At 40.1% G+C, this 21,735-nt stretch overlaps 2 protein-coding genes across 8 annotated transcripts in view; one reads left to right on the forward strand and one right to left on the reverse strand.

Moving 5' to 3' along the window:
* Positions 1-803: 803 nt before the first annotated feature.
* Positions 804-6,247, forward strand: LOC112236730 (all trans-polyprenyl-diphosphate synthase PDSS1). The gene is made up of 11 exons (XM_024405333.2): positions 804-997; positions 1,581-1,636; positions 1,736-1,868; positions 2,057-2,187; positions 2,897-3,038; positions 3,307-3,418; positions 3,801-3,910; positions 4,009-4,089; positions 4,241-4,354; positions 5,089-5,169; positions 5,318-6,247. Exons 1-11 carry the CDS (start codon positions 854-856, stop codon positions 5,456-5,458), a joined length of 1,245 nt encoding a protein of 414 aa, XP_024261101.1. The 5' UTR covers positions 804-853; the 3' UTR covers positions 5,459-6,247.
* A 582-nt stretch (positions 6,248-6,829) lies between these two features.
* LOC112240213 (abl interactor 1) overlaps positions 6,830-21,735 on the reverse strand; it is a 99,030-nt gene continuing 84,124 nt past the window's right edge. For 4 of the 7 annotated variants that reach the window (XM_042298713.1, XM_042298714.1, XM_042298716.1 and 1 more), the window contains 3 exons: positions 19,023-19,100; positions 8,900-9,085; positions 6,830-8,668 (listed from right to left, as the gene is read on the reverse strand). In XM_042298713.1, coding sequence (XP_042154647.1) covers positions 8,502-8,668; positions 8,900-9,085; positions 19,023-19,100 — 431 coding nt within the window. In that variant the 3' untranslated portion in view covers positions 6,830-8,501. The remainder of the gene's footprint in view (positions 8,669-8,899; positions 9,086-19,022; positions 19,101-21,735) is intronic. The other 3 variants (XM_042298715.1, XM_042298718.1, XM_042298719.1) reach the window with 1 other exon arrangement.

Below are 21,735 nucleotides of genomic sequence, written 5' to 3' on the forward strand. Positions count from 1 at the left end.
GATGCAGTGCCTTAGACCGCTGTGCCACTCGGGAGCCTAAAATATAAATCCAACAATTTAAAAGATTATGCTGTGTTACAGTTCATATAAGGAAATCAGTCAATTGAAATAAATTCATTAGGCCCTAATCTATGGATTTCACAGGACTTGGGCGGGGTCGCAGCTATGGGTGGGCCTGGGACGGCCCACTTGGGAGCTAGACCAACCCACTGGGGAGCCAATCAGAATGAGTTTTTCCCCACAGATAGGGCTTTATTACAGACAGAAATACTCCACAGCCCCCCCTTTAATATCCCCAGCACAAGGTGCACATGCATGCTGCTTAATTAGTTTCTTGATAAACCACACTTGTCAACTGGATGGATTATCTTGACAAATTATAAAATGCTCACTAACAGGGATGTAAACAAATTTGTGCACAACATTTTAGACATTTTTGTGTGTATGGAACTTTTCTGGGATGTTTTATTTCAGTCGATGGAACATGTGACCAACACTTTACATGTTGTGTTTATATTTTTGTTCAGTATGTGTGTATATTATATATATATATGTGTGTATAGGTGTTTTTTAAGAAAGATGTCATGACGGCTGCGGTGCAATTTAGAAGTAGCCCAAAAACACCCAACCCGCGATCAATACATTTTCACCCGCAACGTCGTTTTCAAAGTTACAAAAAAAGAAATCCGGTAAACGGCGAATTTGGAAGGGCAACCCCGGTGGTTTCTGTACTGTACATCAAGATGATTTTTTTACATTTTTAACGCCATGACGTCAACGAACGTCAATTTGCGCTCCTCCGCTGCCGGCGTCACGTTTTTTAACCTGTTCCAGGGGATGTGTCTGGAGGAGCATGGCGTTACCGTGGAGCCACTGTTGGAGGTGGGCTACAGGCTCGACCCGTACGAGTTTACTAGAAACCATATGCTGTTTTAATGGAGGTTCTGCTACCTCGTTGCTCCGAGGAACTGGAACCGCGACTGGCTCGGGAAATGAGGTAAGATTTCACCGGGCGGGCTTGCTGTCACCTCGACAAAAGGTCAACCAGTAACTGATCTTATTGAATGAGTTACAGATGGTTTAGTGTAGCTATATTGGGCTTTAGTCCCGTTTTATTTCTAGTTGTAGTAGCTAACTAAAACAATATTGTAATGAATGACATTGCTTTTCTGGGTATAATGTTCGCTAAAGATGTGTTAGTTTGACAAGATTGTATTTCTAGCTGACAGTAACGTTAGCTGGTTTGTTATGTAGCTAAAGGTCAAGACACTGCATGTCACTTCAGGATTGCTATGTAACGATACTAAGTTTTGCACTTGATTTGTCTCACTAGGTGTTAACCCTATTAGGTTATCACTAGACAGAACTGTCAGTGGGTAGCCTACATTGGTCAAGTCTAACATTATGATGTTCACTGCCTAACTAGAAGGTCCTCTCAACTAGACCTCGGTGTAAGTTAGGCTGTCCTTCAAAAACCGGAGTAAAAGCTTTAAATTCTCACCACTCACCTGACTCAAAGGTTACATGTGCTCATGTTGTGGCGCTCAGGTTTATTAATTTGTGACATTGATTTCTTTCAGGGGCTGTCCTCAAGGACTGTACACACAACCTCACTAGGCAACTCTATTCTGACAAGGTGAGTCTGAGATTTGAAGTGTTATACGCTGTAGATTGCTTAATAGATTGTTTAATGTGTTTTTTTGTGCATTTTACTTTACACGTTTTTTCCCTGTAGGCACACATCAAGGTTGCTTTACCCTACACCGAAGCCTTGTTACTGCAAAAGGATCCACAGCGATGCCAAGTTGGAGGACCCCTTCACTCTAGCCCAAAAAGACTTGAATAATTTGTATGACGATATCAAGAAGGTAAGTCATTTGAATGAGTCATCATTTAGTATGTTGAGATTGTTTTTCAGATGAAAAGTGCGCTGTAAAATGAGATGTATTATTGTGACAGCATGGCTACAGTGGCGTTCTTATTTAGCTCACCAGACTATTGTTAGTGATTTTTCATAACATAACTGTGATATATTTGTATTTTCTGGGCTTCACAGGAACTATTTGTGTCCAAATCAGAGCTGAAGTCCATATGTGACTACTATTTTGACGGGAAGGGCAAGGCTTTCCGACCCATGATAGTGGTGCTAATGGCCCGGGCCTGCAATAGTCACAGCAGCCGAGACGGGTAAGACCTTATCCTGGGTGTAGCCTAGTCAGGTAGGTAGGTAGGTTGTATGCATTGTATGCATCTTTTATTTTTTTACCTTGATTTAACTAGGCAAGTCAGTTTAGAACAAATTACCGGGGAACAGGGGGTTAACTGCCTTGTTCAGAGGCTGAACGACAGATTTTTAACTTGTCAGCTCGGGGATTCGATCCAGCAACCTTTCGGTTATTGGTCCAACGCTCTACCCACTAGGCTACCCTGCCGCCTCTACACTAGGCCACCCTGCCGCCATGCATACTTGATGCTGTGTAGCCTGATCCGTCATCCTGACGGATCTCGTTTAGTTTCACTAGGAAAAGAGAAGGGAAGCTTGCGAGATCAGGATGGTCTCATGAGGCTACTAATGGGTTACAAGGAGACAGACCTGGGTGAGAAACTATGCTAAGGAAATGTATAGTACCCTTGCGCACACACACACACCAGGAACAACTTGCGTGTCTGGGGAGAATACACCGATTTAGAAAGGGAAATCTGTTTGTTTTGTTTAATGACTTTGTTACAGAAGATGGCTGTATTAGTTGAAATGAATCATGCATATACTATCACTGCAATAAACATTTCATTCATTAATTCAGGCTGCCCATCTTAGTGATGATGTGAACCAAGCTGTGAGAAAGGTATAACTGTGCTCTCTCTCTCTACCCCATTGCTGTCTCTCTCTCTCTAGAGATCTGCTCCCAGGTCAGCGATCCATAGCTATGATCTCTGAGATGATCCACACTGCCAGCCTGGTCCACGATGACGTCATTGACGGCTCGGACAAGCGCAGGGGGAAGACCACTATCAACGAAGTGTGGGGCGAGAGAAAGGTTAGCCGAGTCCTCTGAACGGGGGGGGTTGGTTGTCTGTTAGCAGTAGCCAATCCTGTTGTCATACACGCACGACACTAAGCTACTCAACTGCAACATATGCAATTATGTTATTTAAAGAGGGAAAAAAGGTCATATAAAATGGCCCCAAGTTCTCTTGAAGGTGCAATATTATCACTTTTCTGTAATGCATGTTATGACAAACTAATTCTCCCTTTAGTAGAAGTAAGATCATGTGACTGTGTGTTCTCTGTTCACTTATTCCCAGGCCATTTTAGCTGGAGACTTCATCCTCTCGGCAGCCTCCGTGGCTCTGGCCCGTATCGGGAACAACACAGTGGTGTCAGTCCTGTCTCAGGTCACGGAGGATCTGGTGCGAGGTAAGGACACACGAGTCGGTCTCGTGATGAGGTAGCCCTGCCCGCGACTTCAAAATCAGTGTCAACCTCGGAGGTAAATGACCTCTTGGCGTAATGGTGTCCTAACTATAGTTTCTCCCATGGGGAGACCTTGGTTCAGATCCTGCCTGTGACACATTGCACAATATATGCAGTCCATTTCACTTTCGGACACTGATTTGTATCTGTCTGTTACTGTATACCTATCAATCACCATTACCTGCTCCTTTACTATCTAGAGGTCGCGACCCTTCTGATTCTGTAAGGAGAAATGAGGAAGGAATGTTTTTGTTTGTTTTTTAAGATTACTAAAGTGTATAGGAAACACTCTCTGTTCTCATGAACATATTTGCTGCTGATCCAGGTGAATTCATGCAGCTGGGCTCCAAAGAGAACGAGGAGGAGAGATTCAAACACTACCTCGACAAGACGTTTAAGAAGACTGCCAGTCTCATCGCCAACAGTTGTAAAGCTGTATGTGCGTTTTGTCTCCACACCACATAATGCAGACTTCCAGGAAGTCTTCGAGGGCACTACTGGTTTGTGTTGACTGGGTTCTTGTCCATCTCAAGGTATCCATTCTAGTGAACTCCGATCCAGAGGTTCATGAAATAGCCTTTCAGTATGGGAGGAACGTTGGCATCGCCTTCCAGGTACATTTCTAATATTTACTTTTATGCCTCTTGAATCAATGGGTGCCGTTTTTAATCATTTAACTTATTTTTCCTTTTTTTTTGAGGAATGTATTTAACATTGAAATGTGTAAGTTATTGGGATGTGTGTGTGTGTGTGTGTGTCCCCTAGCTGGTGGATGATGTGCTTGACTTCACAGCGTGTGCCAGCCAACTAGGAAAGCCTTCAGCTACAGACCTCAAGCTGGGTCTGGCCACCGGACCTGTCCTGTTTGCCTGCCAACAGGTGTGTGTGTGTCTAAAGTAGTGCACTATATAGGGCATAGGGTGCCATTTGGGATGTTGGCGTTTGACTCACTTGGTCACTGTCTAATTTTCTAATTTCTAGGTTGAATCGCAGTGACTGTTCAATATGCATTGAGTGTACAAAACATTAGGAACACCTACTATTGGGCTGCACCCCCTTCTTGTCCTCAGAACAGCCTCAATTCGTCGGGGCGTGGGACTCTACAAGGTGTCGAAAGCGTTCCACAGGGATACTGGGCCCCATGTTTACTCCAATGCTTCCCACAGTTGTGTCAAGTTGACTGGATGTCCTTTGGGTGGTGGACCATTCTTGATACACACGGGAAATGGTTGAGTGTGAAAAACCCAGCAGCGTTGCAGTTCTTGACACAAACTCTGTGTGCCTGGCACCTACTACCGTACCCCGTTCAAAAGCACTTCACTCTTTTGTCTCAAATGTCTCGAGGCTTAAACATCTTTCTTTAACCTGTCTCCTGCCCTTCATCTACACTGATTCTATATAACAAATTACATCCAATAAGGGATCAGAGCTTTCACCTGGTCAGTCTGTCATGGAAAGAGCGTTCTTAATATTTTGTACCCTCAGTGTCGATTCATTTTATTTATTAAGCCAGGATAGTCCACTCAGTAACAATTGCTACTGTTTTCCAGGGAGTCCTGGCTTCACAATATCTGATTTGTCTGTGACAGTGTCTTAACGCTTTCTCTCTCTAGTTTCCTGAGCTGCAAGGTATGATCATGAGGCGGTTCAGCTCCAGTGGAGATGTCGCTCGTGCCTGGCAGTATGTCCAGGAGGTAAGAGACGTTGGGGGTCGTTAGGTGGAGGGGGGTCGGGGGCATTAACACGGTATAGAAATACTATTGGACCTATGATCATGTAGCAATTACAACTGACCTGTTTAGAAAGCACCCTGACTCACCCTCCTGTTTGTTCTGCCCTCAGAGTGAGGGTGTGGATCAGACCAACTACCTGGCCCAGCACTACTGCCAAGAGGCGATCCGGCAGATCAGCTTGCTCAGGCCCTCTCTGGAGCGGGACGCCCTTATCAGTCTCACCCAGATGGTCCTTACCCGTGACAAGTGAGACCCCACTCGTCACTTCAGGCAGCTACTTGTACCTGTGGAAGGCCACCCCATTGGGGGGGGGGGAGATGGTGATGGGTGGTTGTTTCATCAGTGATATTCACAGTGGGTCCTGATGGAGCACTGTTTATGCAGTTTATTTTTTTTATTAACTAAGATAAAGGTGGAACTAAACTGTGCATACACAGGTTCTTCAGGACTGAGTTCTGAGATGCACAGCACCTATGTCTTCTTCCTTTCCTCTGGGGAAAACACTGAAGGGGTCACAGAACAAAGAATGTTATTGACGTCAGGGGTTTTCAATGCCGGTCGTGCAGGAACCCTCCCTCCCCTCCTGAAAAAAAAAGGTTTCTGAACCAACCCCCACCTTTTCTTCAAAGCGATTTAAAATGGCATGTCAGTGAGGATTTGACACAGACCATCCAAGATCATTGTTAAAAAAATCACTGAGTTATCAAATGTTCATTGTGTACTGAAACTGCAGCCCCCCCCCGTTGAACTGGCAGATTGTATTTGGTCATCAATGGCAGTTGACATTGCTCTCAAGTTTTGGGACGGAATGGCCACTGCAGAATAATTTTCATTCCACGATGAGACCGAAGATGTTGTCTCATTGTGTGTGTGTGTGTGTGTGTGTGTGAAGACATTGCTCGAAGATCTGTCCGTACCGCACAAATGCCAAACTTTTGCCATGGTGACTCGTACCAATTTTTAGAGATGCTTCCTGTATCGAGGCCTTAACATCCACAATCACTGTACTGAAATTAAAACACATTTATTTATTTTTGAAGTCAAGTCTATCCATTTTGTTTTCATTCTCAATCACCACACCACTAGGTTGTATATGTAGGAGAATGGTTTATTATCAAAGGCTGTACATACAAAAAAAAATTAACATATATACACATTAAGGGCGGAGCTTTGATATTGCTGCCCATTGAGTTGGGACACTTGTCTCTGACTATAACAAGGCATTAGCTGCTATATACTGAAGGGGTTAAACTCGGTGAACTACCATGTTGACGTACAGGAAAGACGTATCATGTAGGAACTAACTTTTTTTTTAAACCAATGAAAACACCAACCTGAATTGTCATGGATGGATCGATAGTCAAACGTAATTCCTAAGAGATGGAGGGGGAGGAGCCTACAGCCATAGATGAGTATGGACAAAATGGTCGGGGTCAATTTGGAACAATGAAAGAAGAACCAGACCTGAGTTCTAAAACCATTATGGGTTAAAAACTATGACCGTTCTAAAGCCATTATGGGTTAAAAACTATGACCGTTCTAAAGCCATGTGACCTAGGTTTTCTTTTTTTGATCTATGAAGACTGAGGTCTGAGATGTCATGTTGATCACCATTATCACAGACTAGTCAAATGGCAACTTTTTTTTTTTTCAATAACACCATGACTAAACAGTTTTGAAAACTAAGCCCACGAAAACGGCATAACTGTTCACATTATATACTTTGATCCCCAAAAAATACCTACAGATAAATCATTTTGCTCAGATTAGACGTGTACTACAACTTTTTTTTTTAAATGGACGTGGAACTCTAAATAGTGAAAAGGTGTTATTTACAAACTGGGGAGTCACGACGTAATGGTGTTGCTTTTCACTGCGTTACCAGATGAAATAATTTATGCAAATTGAATATTCTTAAATTAAGAGCATTTTGAAAATAAAACCAAGTCGTCCCAGAATGCCTTGTGTCTAGACAATTTAAGCCTAAATTGAAAGTATTACAACAAAATGGAAGCATAATTAAACAGGATATACATTTTTATTAGATTTTGCTTTACGCTCCGACTTCAGGAATGACTGAAATAAAAAGGTTTCATTATTTTTATTTAAATTATTAAAAAGCAAAATAAGATTTAAAATTTAATATCCAAAATGGATCAGGCTTGTGATAACTTTTGTAGTTTTTGTTGTTGTCAAATCATAAAATAAAGTGTTTAAATCAATTAATCAAATGCGTTATCTAAATATTGAACAATTTGGGCAACAGAGAGAGGCAGAATAGGGCAGTTTGAAGCTTTATGGCATGAGGTTTTGGAGACGTCCAGGGGATGACTGGCAGGATGGGCGAGGGGGTGGGTCTGACCAAGGGGGAGGTCATTCATGTTTGTTAAAATGTGTGTATGTTGAGTTGTCTATTGTTTTTGTATTGTCAAAAAAGTCAAATAAAAAAATTAAGTAAATCAAACAGAATATTCTGTAGGACATTTGCATGTGTGTGTGTGGTAAGTAGCCTGCTTGAGATACTGCGATTGACATTCACTGAATTTACACTACAGACACCCAACAGGCTGCAGCTCACATTATATACAATTAACAGAAAGTAGCACTTCCACTGAAGGTCTACACAAAGATCGCCTAATGTTTACATATGCATTACATGCCGTCTGACAGACATAGTCTCCATATAGCATACTACTCTTGATACACTCAAAGACATTAATACTTTATAAGTGCATGAGAAATGTGTAGTTCAATAGATGAATAGTTGGGTCAGATGTTATGTCGTGCATATGTAAACAGGAAGAACACGTAAAGGCAGGATGTCCTTCAGCTAACGTTACCCTGGTCTCAAAGGAGGTGGGTGTCACCTTAATTGGGTAGAATGGGCTTGTGGTAAAGGCTGGAGCGGAATCAGTGGAACGGGATCAAACATGGTTTTCCAGGTTTTTGGACGCCATTCCATTTGCTCCGTTCCACCTATTGTTATGAGCCCGTCTTTCCCCTCAGCTGCCTCCACTGCCTGGTCTTTGAAAACATCCCTACATCACAGCCCTTGTGAGTACATTATCAGCCTTGTCCTATTCATTCATTATATACTTTATGCCCCTCAACCCACCCACCCACAACACCACCAACAACAAAATAAAGTAAATAGATATTTTGTATTTGGATTTATTTGCAATTAGTAAGAGACCAAACATTCTGTCATATCCAAAAGCACTTCCCTGTCCTTCGTAAGGTCAGACGTCTGTAGTAGAAGCACAATAGAGTGCAGTAGGGTCCCTCCAGTCAGCTTAGTGCATGAAGGACTCTACGTAGTTGCCGGGGAACAGGCCCGTGACTCCGCTACTGATTCCCTCGAACCAGCCATCATCGTTCTTCTTAATGATGTAGATGATGGCTCCCTCCATGAAGCTCAGCTCATCGTTTTTATCCGCAGTGTAGTCGTAGATGGCCACCACTGAGGAGGAGAGGAGGGGGAAAATCGTCAGAGGGAGAGAGAGACTTCGCAAACTGGATAAGGATGCAACGGGTAAGAAATAGTTGCCTGAAGATTTAACAAATTTACTGAGTGTCAAAATGTGCTCAAGTAGTTGACTGGTTCAGCTTAGTTTAAATACATCTGTGTGAATTGTATGGTAGGAAGGAGAAGTGAAATAGAGTGGTGTCGGTATTGAGCCCTGAGGAACACCTTTCTGCATGTAGCTCTTGGGCGCCCACTGGGGGTCTCCATCAGCATACGAGTCGCTGTACTGAACTACAGCCGCTTCCTCTTCCTCGTAGTCAACTGGTGGCGGCGGAGGAGGGGGAGGAGCTTCATCAAACATGGGCAGGTCATCGGGCGGAGGAGGGGGAGGCGGAGTGGGGGTGTCCGCAACTGCCAAATGGCGATGAGGTAAAGGAAGGGGAGAGAGAATGAGATTAGGAACGCTGCCTGAAACTGGGAGAAAGGAAACCGTACAATAGTACATTACATTTGGGCTTCGCATGCCACCAAGCCCAACAGTAGAGAAAACCACGCAAAAACCATGCAATCGTGAGAAGAGCAACATGCAGTGGTGTTTGTATGGCAGGCACCGATGGTTAGTCGGTCAAGGACCAAATAAAATGCATGACAGCGAGTTGTCGGCATGCTGATTTTTGTTGTTGTTGACCTTTCTTGATTTTGACCTGAGATTCGTTCCTCCAGGCCACTTGTTAAGAGATGTCATTTGGTTACACGTGTCCTGGGTACACCTGGGTAATGCTGCACTTGTTTTGAACATTCTATTTCCATTGTCTTCCCATTACATTTGAATTCTCGTCTGGTGTTTATTGTACAGTACCAGTATACAGTTTGCACGGCAGTAGAGAACTTGTGACTATCCTAGAGGGTATTGCAGCTCTATAACCATAAACACACACTGGTCCAATCCCAAATCGACCCTTAAACCATATGCACCTTATGCACTTGTGGAGATATGAGAGGATTTGATTGGAATAAGCAATATGGTGATACTTCCACCTAGCCTATCAGAGTACAAGGTGGAGCTACCACCAGAATGCCTGTACCTGTAAAATCTTCTAAAGATCTCCACAAGTGCACAGGGTGTAGGGCTGAGAGCACCATTTGGAAGTGGCCCATCCAGAGCTGTAACCAGTTTCAGTAGAGGGCAGCAGAGAACCCTGTCCTCCTATCAGTCATGTTCCAAAGTAACAACCCTGCTCCAATTTTATATGACACCTTGTGACCCAAGTCCAAGGAAAAACATTTTTCAGGGAAGATTTCGTAACACTTGGCTTCTGTAAATTATTAAAGAAGAATGCCTACAAATAAGTACAACGTAATAAACTGCAGCCTGAATAGTCGGTACGGACCTCTGAATCAGACTCTACATTTGTGATCGTGGAGGCTTACCTGCATACATCACACATGACCATTTCTGTATTGTACCAAAGGGGAATAAGAGCTCAGATATTCCCAAGGTTGTTGTTAATCAGAGGATGATATGCCATAATGCCATCAACACCCAGGGTACTAGATGAGTGGGTTCTGTTTCACTCTTTCGACTGGAAATGAAAGCCTTCGTACCGTTACGAAGCAGCTATAAAATGGTGTTACTTTAATTCTGCCAGTAACATAAATGTTTAGACCTTCAATATGTTTAGTCCTGTTTAGTCCTTCAATATGTTTAGTCCTGTTTAGTCCTTCAATATGTTTAGTCCTGTTTAGTCCTTCAATATGTTTAGTCCTTCCATATGTTTAGTCCTGTTTAGACCTTCAATATGTTTAGTCCTGTTTAGTCCTTCAATATGTTTAGTCCTGTTTAGTCCTTCAATATGTTTAGTCCTTCAATATGTTTAGTCCTTTCATATGTTTAGTCCTTCCATATGTTTAGTCCTGTTTAGTCCTTCAATATGTTTAGTCCTTCAATATGTTTAGTCCTTCCATATGTTTAGTCCTTCAATATGTTTAGTCCTGTTTAGTCCTTCCATATGTTTAGACCTTCAATATGTTTAGTCCTGTTTAGACCTTCAATATGTTTAGTCCTGTTTAGTCCTTCAATATGTTTAGTCCTTCAATATGTTTAGTCCTTCAATATGTTTAGTCCTGTTTAGACCTTCAATATGTTTAGTCCTTCAATATGTTTAGTCCTTCAATATGTTTAGTCCTTCAATATGTTTAGTCCTTCAATATGTTTAGTCCTTCCATATGTTTAGTCCTTCAATATGTTTAGTCCTTCAATATGTTTAGTCCTTCAATGTTTAGTCCTTCAATATGTTTAGTTTAATATGTTTAGTCCTGTTTAGTCCTTCAATATGTTTAGTCCTGTTTAGACCTTCAATATGTTTAGTCCTTCAATATGTTTAGTCCTGTTTAGTCCTGTTTAGTCCTTCAATATGTTTAGTCCTGTTTAGTCCTTCAATATGTTTAGTCCTTCAATATGTTTAGTCCTGTTTAGTCCTTCAATATGTTTAGTCCTTCCATATGTTTAGTCCTGTTTAGTCCTTCAATATGTTTAGTCCTTCAATATGTTTAGTCCTTCAATATGTTTAGTCCTTCCATATGTTTAGTCCTTCAATATGTTTAGTCCTGTTTAGTCCTTCCATATGTTTAGTCCTTCAATATGTTTAGTCCTGTTTAGTCCTGTTTAGACCTTCAATATGTTTAGTCCTTCAATATGTTTAGTCCTGTTTAGACCTTCAATATGTTTAGTCCTTCACTATGTTTAGTCCTGTTTAGTCCTTCCATATGTTTAGTCCTTCCATATGTTTAGTCCTTCAATATGTTTAGTCCTGTTTAGTCCTTCCATATGTTTAGACCTTCAATATGTTTAGTCCTGTTTAGACCTTCAATATGTTTAGTCCTGTTTAGTCCTGTTTAGACCTTCAATATGTTTAGTCCTTCAATATGTTTAGTCCTGTTTAGACCTTCAATATGTTTAGTCCTTCACTATGTTTAGTCCTGTTTAGTCCTTCCATATGTTTAGTCCTTCCATATGTTTAGTCCTTCAATATGTTTAGACCTTCAATATGTTTAGTCCTTACATATGTTTAGTCCTGTTTAGTCCTTCAATATGTTTAGTCCTTCCATATGTTTAGTCCTGTTTAGTCCTGTTTAGACCTTCAATATGTTTAGTCCTGTTTAGTCCTTCAATATGTTTAGTCCTTCAATATGTTTAGTCCTTCAATATGTTTAGTCCTTTTAGTCCTTCAATATGTTTAGTCCTTTTAGTCCATATGTTTAGTCCTTCCATATGTTTAGTCCTTCCATATGTTTAGTCCTGTTTAGTCCTTCCATATGTTTAGTCCTGTTTAGTCCTTCAATATGTTTAGTCCTTCAATATGTTTAGTCCTTCCATATGTTTAGTCCTTCAATATGTTTAGTCCTTTTAGTCCTTCCATATGTTTAGTCCTTACATATGTTTAGTCCTTCCATATGTCAATATGTTTAGTCCAGTTTAGTCCTTCAATATGTTTAGTCCTTCAATATGTTTAGTCCTGTTTAGTCCTTCAATATGTTTAGTCCTTCCATATGTTTAGTCCTGTTTAGTCCTGTTTAGTCCTTCAATATGTTTAGTCCTGTTTAGTCCTTCAATATGTTTAGTCCTTCAATATGTTTAGTCCTTCAATATGTTTAGTCCTGTTTAGTCCTTCAATATGTTTAGTCCTTCAATATGTTTAGTCCTTCCATATGTTTAGTCCTGTTTAGTCCTTCAATATGTTTAGTCCTGTTTAGTCCTTCAATATGTTTAGTCCTGTTTAGTCCTTCCATATGTTTAGTCCTTCAATATGTTTAGTCCTGTTTAGTCCTTCCATATGTTTAGTCCTGTTTAGTCCTGTTTAGTCCTTCAATATGTTTAGTCCTTCAATATGTTTAGTCCTGTTTAGTCCTTCAATATGTTTAGTCCTTCAATATGTTAGTCCTTCCATATGTTTAGTCCTGTTTAGTCCTTCAATATGTTTAGTCCTGTTTAGTCCTTCAATATGTTTAGTCCTTCCATATGTTTAGTCCTGTTTAGTCCTTCAATATGTTTAGTCCTTCAATATGTTTAGTCCTGTTTAGTCCTTCAATATGTTTAGTCCTTCAATATGTTTAGTCCTTCAATATGTTTAGTCCTGTTTAGTCCTTCAATATGTTTAGTCCTTCAATATGTTTAGTCCTGTTTAGTCCTTCAATATGTTTAGTCCTTTTAGTCCTTCAATATGTTTAGTCCTTCAATATGTTTAGTCCTTCAATATGTTTAGTCCTTCAATATGTTTAGTCCTTCCATATGTTTAGTCCTGTTTAGACCTTCAATATGTTTAGTCCTGTTTAGTCCTTCCATATGTTTAGTCCTTCCATATGTTTAGTCCTGTTTAGTCCTTCAATATGTTTAGTCCTTCAATATGTTTAGTCCTGTTTAGTCCTTCAATATGTTTAGTCCTTCAATATGTTTAGTCCTGTTTAGTCCTTCAATATGTTTAGTCCTGTTTAGTCCTTCCATATGTTTAGTCCTTCAATATGTTTAGTCCTTCCATATGTTTAGTCCTTCCATATGTTTAGTCCTTCAATATGTTTAGTCCTTCAATATGTTTAGTCCTGTTTAGTCCTTCAATATGTTTAGTCCTGTTTAGTCCTTCAATATGTTTAGTCCTTCAATATGTTTAGTCCTTCAATATGTTTAGTCCTGTTTAGTCCTTCAATATGTTTAGTCCTTCAATATGTTTAGTCCTGTTTAGTCCTTCAATATGTTTAGTCCTTCAATATGTTTAGTCCTGTTTAGTCCTGTTTAGTCCTTCAATATGTTTAGTCCTTCAATATGTTTAGTCCTTCAATATGTTTAGTCCTTCCATATGTTTAGTCCTTCCATATGTTTAGTCCTGTTTAGACCTTCAATATGTTTAGTCCTGTTTAGTCCTTCAATATGTTTAGTCCTGTTTAGTCCTTCAATATGTTTAGTCCTGTTTAGTCCTTCAATATGTTTAGTCCTTCAATATGTTTAGTCCTGTTTAGTCCTTCCATATGTTTAGTCCTGTTTAGTCCTGTTTAGTCCTTCGATATGTTTAGTCCTTCAATATGTTTAGTCCTGTTTAGTCCTGTTCAGTCCTTCAATATGTTTAGTCCTGTTTAGTCCTTCAATATGTTTAGTCCTTCAATATGTTTAGTCCTGTTTATATGTTTAGTCCTGTTTAGTCCTTCAATATGTTTAGTCCTGTTTAGTCCTTCAATATGTTTAGTCCTTCCATATGTTTAGTCCTGTTTAGTCCTTCAATATGTTTAGTCCTTCCATATGTTTAGTCCTGTTTAGACCTTCAATATGTTTAATCCTGTTTAGTCTTTCAATATGTTTAGTCCTGTTTAGACCTTCAATATGTTTAGTCCTTACATATGTTTAGTCCTTCAATATGTTTAGTCCTGTTTAGTCCTTCAATATGTTTAGTCCTTCGATATGTTTAGTCCTTCAATATGTTTAGTCCTGTTTAGTCCTGTTCAGTCCTTCAATATGTTTAGTCCTGTTTAGTCCTTCAATATGTTTAGTCTTTCAATATGTTTAGTCCTGTTTAGTCCTTCAATATGTTTAGTCCTTCAATATGTTTAGTCCTTCAATATGTTTAGTCCTTCAATATGTTTAGTCCTTCCATATGTTTAGTCCTTCCATATGTTTAGTCCTGTTTAGTCCTTCAATATGTTTAGTCCTTCAATATGTTTAGTCCTTCCATATGTTTAGTCCTTCCATATGTTTAGTCCTTCCATATGTTTAGTCCTGTTTAGTCCTTCAATATGTTTAGTCCTTCAATATGTTTAGTCCTGTTTAGTCCTTCAATATGTTTAGTCCTTCCATATGTTTAGTCCTTCAATATGTTTAGTCCTGTTTAGTCCTTCAATATGTTTAGTCCTTCAATATGTTTAGTCCTGTTTAGTCCTTCAATATGTTTAGTCCTGTTTAGTCCTTCAATATGTTTAGTCCTGTTTAGTCCTGTTTAGTCCTTCAATATGTTTAGTCCTGTTTAGTCCTTCAATATGTTTAGTCCTGTTTAGTCCTTCAATACGTTTAGTCCTTCAATATGTTTAGTCCTGTTAAGTCCTGTTTAGTCCTTCAATAGACCTTCAATATGTTTAGTCCTTCAATATGTTTAGTCCTGTTTAGTCCTTCCATATGTTTAGTCCTTCCATATGTTTAGTCCTGTTTAGTCCTTCAATATGTTTAGACCTTCAATATGTTTAGTCCTTACATATGTTTAGTCCTGTTTAGTCCTTCAATATGTTTAGTCCTTCCATATGTTTAGTCCTGTTTAGTCCTGTTTAGACCTTCAATATGTTTAGTCCTGTTTAGTCCTTCAATATGTTTAGTCCTTCAATATGTTTAGTCCTGTTTAGTCCTTCCATATGTTTAGTCCTTCAATATGTTTAGTCCTGTTTAGTCCTTCCATATGTTTAGTCCTGTTTAGTCCTTCAATATGTTTAGTCCTTCAATATGTTTAGTCCTGTTTAGTCCTTCAATATGTTTAGTCCTTCCATATGTTAGTCCTTCCATATGTTTAGTCCTGTTTAGTCCTTCAATATGTTTAGTCCTTCAATATGTTTAGTCCTGTTTAGTCCTTCCATATGTTTAGTCCTGTTTAGTCCTTCAATATGTTTAGTCCTTCAATATGTTTAGTCCTTCCATATGTTTAGTCCTTCCATATGTTTAGTCCTTCCATATGTTTAGTCCTTCCATATGTTTAGTCCTTCAATATGTTTAGTCCTTCAATATGTTTAGTCCTGTTTAGTCCTTCAATATGTTTAGTCCTTCAATATGTTTAGTCCTGTTTAGTCCTTCAATATGTTTAGTCCTGTTTAGTCCTTCAATATGTTTAGTCCTTCAATATGTTTAGTCCTTCCATATGTTTAGTCCTTCCATATGTTTAGTCCTTTTAGTCCTTCCATATGTTTAGTCCTTCCATATGTTTAGTCCTGTTTAGACCTTCAATATGTTTAGTCCTGTTTAGTCCTTCCATATGTTTAGTCCTTCAATATGTTTAGTCCTTCAATATGTTTAGTCCTTCAATATGTTTAGTCCTTCAATATGTTTAGTCCTGTTTAGTCCTTCAATATGTTTAGTCCTGTTTAGTCCTTCAATATGTTTAGTCCTTCCATATGTTTAGTCCTGTTTAGTCCTTCAATATGTTTAGTCCTGTTTAGTCCTTCAATATGTTTAGTCCTTCAATATGTTTAGTCCTTACATATGTTTAGTCCTTCAATATGTTTAGTCCTGTTTAGTCCTTCAATATGTTTAGTCCTTCAATATGTTTAGTCCTGTTTAGTCCTTCAATATGTTTAGTCCTTCAATATGTTTAGTCCTGTTTAGTCCTGTTCAGTCCTTCAATATGTTTAGTCCTGTTTAGTCCTTCCATATGTTTAGTCCTTCAATATGTTTAGTCCTGTTTAGTCCTGTTTAGTCCTTCAATATGTTTAGTCCTTCAATATGTTTAGTCCTGTTTAGACCTTCAATATGTTTAGTCCTTACATATGTTTAGTCCTTCAATATGTTTAGTCCTGTTTAGTCCTTCAATATGTTTAGTCCTTCCATATGTTTAGTCCTGTTTAGTCCTTCAATATGTTTAGTCCTGTTTAGTCCTTCAATATGTTTAGTCCTGTTTAGTCCTTCAATATGTTTAGTCCTGTTTAGTCCTTCAATATGTTTAGTCCTTCAATATGTTTAGTCCTGTTTAGTCCTTCAATGTTTAGTCCTGTTTAGTCCTTCGATATGTTTAGTCCTTCAATATGTTTAGTCCTTCAATATGTTTAGTCCTTCAATATGTTTAGTCCTTCAATATGTTTAGTCCTGTTTAGTCCTTCAATATGTTTAGTCCTTCAATATGTTTAGTCCTGTTTAGTCCTTCAATATGTTTAGTCCTGTTTAGTCCTGTTTAGTCCTTCAATATGTTTAGTCCTGTTTAGTCCTTCAATATGTTTAGTCCTTCAATATGTTTAGTCCTTCAATATGTTTAGTCCTTCAATATGTTTAGTCCTGTTTAGTCCTTCAATATGTTTAGTCCTTCAATATGTTTAGTCCTGTTTAGTCCTTCAATATGTTTAGTCCTGTTTAGTCCTGTTTAGTCCTTCAATATGTTTAGTCCTGTTTAGTCCTGTTTAGTCCTTCAATATGTTTAGTCCTGTTTAGTCCTTCAATATGTTTAGTCCTTCAATATGTTTAGTCCTGTTTAGTCCTTCAATATATTTAGTCCTTCCATATGTTTAGTCCTGTTTAGTCCTTCAATATGTTTAGTCCTTCAATATGTTTAGTCCTTCAATATGTGCCGCTCATTCTGTGATTTTTTTGTGGGTGAAATTATACTTAACATACAGCGCCTTCGGAAAGTATTCAGACCCCTTGACTTTTTCCACATTTTGTTACATCATGCCTTATTCTAAAATTGATTACATGTTTGTTTTTTTGCAATGTAAACACAATAACCCCATAATGACAAAGTGAAAACTGGTTTGAGTAATGTTTGCAAATGTATTAAAAATAAAAAACAGAAATACCTTATTTACATAAGTATTAAGACCCTTTGCTATGAGACTAAATCGAGCTCAGGTACATCCTGTTTCAGTTGATCATCCTAGAGATGTTTCTACAACTTGATTGGAGTCCAACTGTGATAAATTAAATTGATTGGATATGATTTGGAAAGGCACACACCTGTCTGTCTATATAAGGTCCCACAGTTGACGGTGCATGTCAGAGCAAAAACCAAACCACGAGGTTGAAGGAATTGTCCGTATAGATCCGAGACAGGATTGTGTCGAGGCACAGATCTGGGAAAGGCTACAAAAAAAAACATTTCTGCAGCATTGAAGGTCCCCAAGAACACAGTGGCCTCCATCATTCTTAAATGGAAGAAGTTTGGAACCACCAAGACACTTCCTAGAGCTGGCCGCATGGCCAAACTGAGCAATCGGGGGAGAAGGGCCTTGGTCAGGGAGGTGACCAAGAACCCAATGGTCACTCTTACAGAGCTTTAGAGCTCCTCTGTGGAGATGGGATAACCTTCCAGAAGGACAACCATCTCTGCAGCACTCCAACAATCAGGCCTTTATGGTAGAGTGGCCAGACAGAAGCCACTCCTTAGTAAAAGGCACATGACAGGCTGCTTGGAGTCTGCCAAAAGGCACCTAAAGGACTCTCAGACCATGACAAACAAGATTATCTGGTCTGATGAAACCAAGATTGAACTCTTTGGCCTGAATGCTAAGTGTCACGTCTGGAGGAAACCTGGCACCATCCCTACGGTGAATCATGGTGGTGGCAGTATCATGCTGTGGGGATGTTTTTCAGCGGCAGGGACTGGGAGACTAGTCAGGATCGAGGCAAAGATGAACGAAGCAAAGTACAGAGAGATCCTTGATGAAAACCTGCTCCAGAGTGACTCGATGCTGTAATCGCTGCCAAAGGTGCTTTAACAAACCTGAGAAAGCTTGAGAGGATCTGCAGAGAAGAATGGGAGAAACATCCAATATAAATCAAATCAAATGTATTTATATAGCCCTTCGTACATCAGCTGATATCTCAAAGTGCTGTACAGAAACCCAGCCTAAAACCCCAAACAGCAAGCAATGCAGGTGTAGAAGCACAGTGGCTAGGAAAAACTCCCTAGAAAAGGCCAAAACCTAGGAAGAAACCTAGAGAGGAACCAGGCTATGAGGGGTGGCCAGTCCTCTTCTGGCTGTGCCATATACAGGTGTGCCAAGCTTGTAGCGTCATACCCAAGAAGACTTGAGGCTGTAATCACTGCAAAAGGTACTTCAACAAAATACTGATTAAATGGTCTGAATACTTATGTAAATGTGATATTTCAGGTTTTGTTTATTTCATAAATGAGCAAAACATGTAAAAACATTTTTTTTTTGCTTTGTCATTATGGGGTGTTGTGATGTCACTATGGGGTGTTGTGATGTCACTATGGGGTGTTGTGATGTCACTATGGGGTGTTGTGATGTCACTATGGGGTATTGTATACATTCTCCTGAATAATCTTGGAATGGAGCCACTTTTTACACTATTTGTCCTCAGTATCTGCATAGCGGAGAAAGCAATGGGTGTCAATGGCAATAAGCATCTGTCTGAGAATACTATTTATTAACACAGACAATAGATAAGAGCTGTCTACTGCACAGGACAGACAGATGGGCAGGACAGACAGACAGGCAGGACAGTTGAGTGAACAGGCACAAAGCATGCTGTATGTGATTGACAGATGGGGGTTGTTCTACTCAGATTTAAGGGAAAAGGGTGAGTGATCGATCTGGGGAACAGGGAGAGTGATCTGGGGAACAGAGAGAGTGTGTGCTGGGGCTGTGGACTTACTGTTCTCCTGCACCCTGGCCACAAAGCCTGTCAGAGGTATCTGTGGAGTCAGCTGGGGCATGGGGGGAGGAGGGGCAGCTATAGCCACGGGAAGCCCCCCCACACATACCAAACGAAAAGAGAGAAATCAAGGATATAAAGTAGACAGAGAGGACAGAGAGAAGGACGAGAGAAACAGATATCAGTCACCAACAATAGATGAAAATATTATCCCAACCCAAGTCAACAGGAAACAGAGTGCCCCGACCCAAGTCAACAGGAAACAGAGTGCCCCGACCCAAGTCAACAGGAAACAGAGTGCCCCGACCCAAGTCAACAGGAAACAGAGTGCCCCGACCCAAGTCAACAGGAAACAGAGTGCCCCGACCCAAGTCAACAGGAAACAGAGTGCCCCGACCCAAGTCAACAGGAAACAGAGTGCCCCGACCCAAGTCAACAGGAAACAGAGTACCCGACCCAAGTCAACAGGAAACAGAGTACCCCGACCCAAGTCAACAGGAAACAGAGTACCCCGACCCAAGTCAACAGGAAACAGAGTGCCTCTACCCAAGTCAATACAATACTATCATTGCAAGAATTAAGAGACACACACATTGCAAGGTTAGTCATGAGTTTTGTGCACTTCTACAAGGAAATTAGTTTGATATGTAATGTGTACAAATCTATGCTTGTGGTTTTTAGTTCAGGGAGGCCAGAGACTGAGTCCAGGTTTCCCAAGGTATTTGATTGTTGTATAGACTGAGGGATTATACAGAGATTAGGTTTGATTGTTGTACAGATTGAGGGATTATACAGAGATTAGAGACTCGTACATTTCCTCAATGAAAACAATGTACTGAGCAAATGTCAAATTGGCTTTTTACCAAATTACCGTACAACAGACCATGTATTCACCCTGCACACCCTAATTGACAACCAAACAAACCAAAACAAAAGGCAAAGTCTTCTCATGCTTTGTTGATTTCAAAAAAGCCTTCGACTCAATTTGGCATGAGGGTCTACTATACAAATTGATGGAAAGTGGTGTTGGGGGTAAAACATACGACATTATAAAATCCATGTACACAAACAACAAGTGTGTTGTTAAAATTGGCAAAAAACACACATTTCTTCACACAGGGTCGTGGGGTGAGACAGGGATGCAGCTTAAGCCCCACCCTCTTCAACATATACATCAACGAATTGGCGCGGGCACTAGAAAAGTCTGCAGCACCCGGCCTCACCCTACTAGAATCCGAAGTCAAATGTCTACTGTTTGCTGATGATCTGGCGCTTCTGTCACCAACCAAGGAGGGCCTACAGCAGCACCTAGATCTTCTGCACAGATTCTGTCAGACCTGGGCCCTGACAGTAAATCTCAGTAAGACCAAAATAATGGTGTTCCAAAAAAGGTCCAGTCACCAGGACTACAAACACAAATTCCATCTAGACACTGTTGCCCTAGAGCACACAAAAAACTATACATACTTTGGCCTAAACATCAGCGCCACAGGTAACTTCCACAAAGATGTGAACAATCTGAGAGACAAGGCAAGAAGGGCATTCTATGCCATCAAAAGGAACATAAATTTCAACATACCAATTAGGATCTGGCTAAAAATACTTGAATCAGTTACAGTTATACATTGCCCTTTATGGTTGTGAGGTCTGGGGTCCGCTCACCAACCAAGAATTCATCAAATGGGACAAACACCAAATTGAGACTCTGCACGCAGAATTCACGCAGAGAGAATTAGGCCGATACCCACTAATTATCAAAATCCAGAAAAGAGCTGTTAAATTCTACAACCACCTAAAAGGAAGCGATTCCCAAACCTTCCATAACAAAGCCATCACCTACAGAGAGATGAACCTGGAGAAGAGTCCCCTAAGCAAGCTGGTCCTGGGGCTCTGTTCACAAACACACTCTACAGAGCCCCAGGACAGCAGCACAATAAGACCCAACCAAATCATGAGAAAACAAAAAGATAATTACTTGAAACATTGGAAAGAATTAACAAAAAAACAGAGAAAACTAGAATGCTATTTGGCCCTAAACAGAGAGTACACAGTGGCAGAATACCTGTCCACTGTGACTGACCCAAACTTAAGGAAAGCTTTGACTATGTACAGATTTAGTGAGCATAGCCTTGCTATTGAGAAAGGCCGCCGTAGGCAGACATGGCTCTCAAGAGAAGACAGGCTATGTGCACACTGCCCACAAAATGAGGTGGAAACTGAGCTGCACTTCTTAACCTCCTGTCCAACGTATGACCATATTCGAGATACATATTCCCCTCAGATTACACAGATCCACAAAGAATTCGAAAACAAATCCAATTTTGATAAACTCCCATCTCTACTGGGTGAAATTCCACAGTGTGCCATCACAGCAGCAAGAAGGGTTTAGGTCAACATTGGATCATTCAGAAATCCTCACTGAACTTCTGGAGAGAGTTTGCTGCACTGAAAGTAAAGGGGCTGAATAATTTTGCACGCCCAATTTTTCAGTTTTTGATTTGTTAAAAAAGTTTGAAATATCCAATAAATGTCGTTCCACTTCATGATTGTGTCCCACTTGTTGTTGATTCTTCACAAAAAAATTGAGTTTTATATCTTTATGTTTGAAGCCTGAAATGTGGCAAAAGGTCGCAAAGTTCAAGGGGGCTGAATACTTTCGCAAGGCACTGTATATATATATATATTATATGACATTTGTAATGTCTTTATTGTT

Source organism: Oncorhynchus tshawytscha, linkage group LG16, assembly GCF_018296145.1.
Source record: "Oncorhynchus tshawytscha isolate Ot180627B linkage group LG16, Otsh_v2.0, whole genome shotgun sequence".
In the NCBI taxonomy this organism is placed as follows: domain Eukaryota; kingdom Metazoa; phylum Chordata; class Actinopteri; order Salmoniformes; family Salmonidae; genus Oncorhynchus; species Oncorhynchus tshawytscha.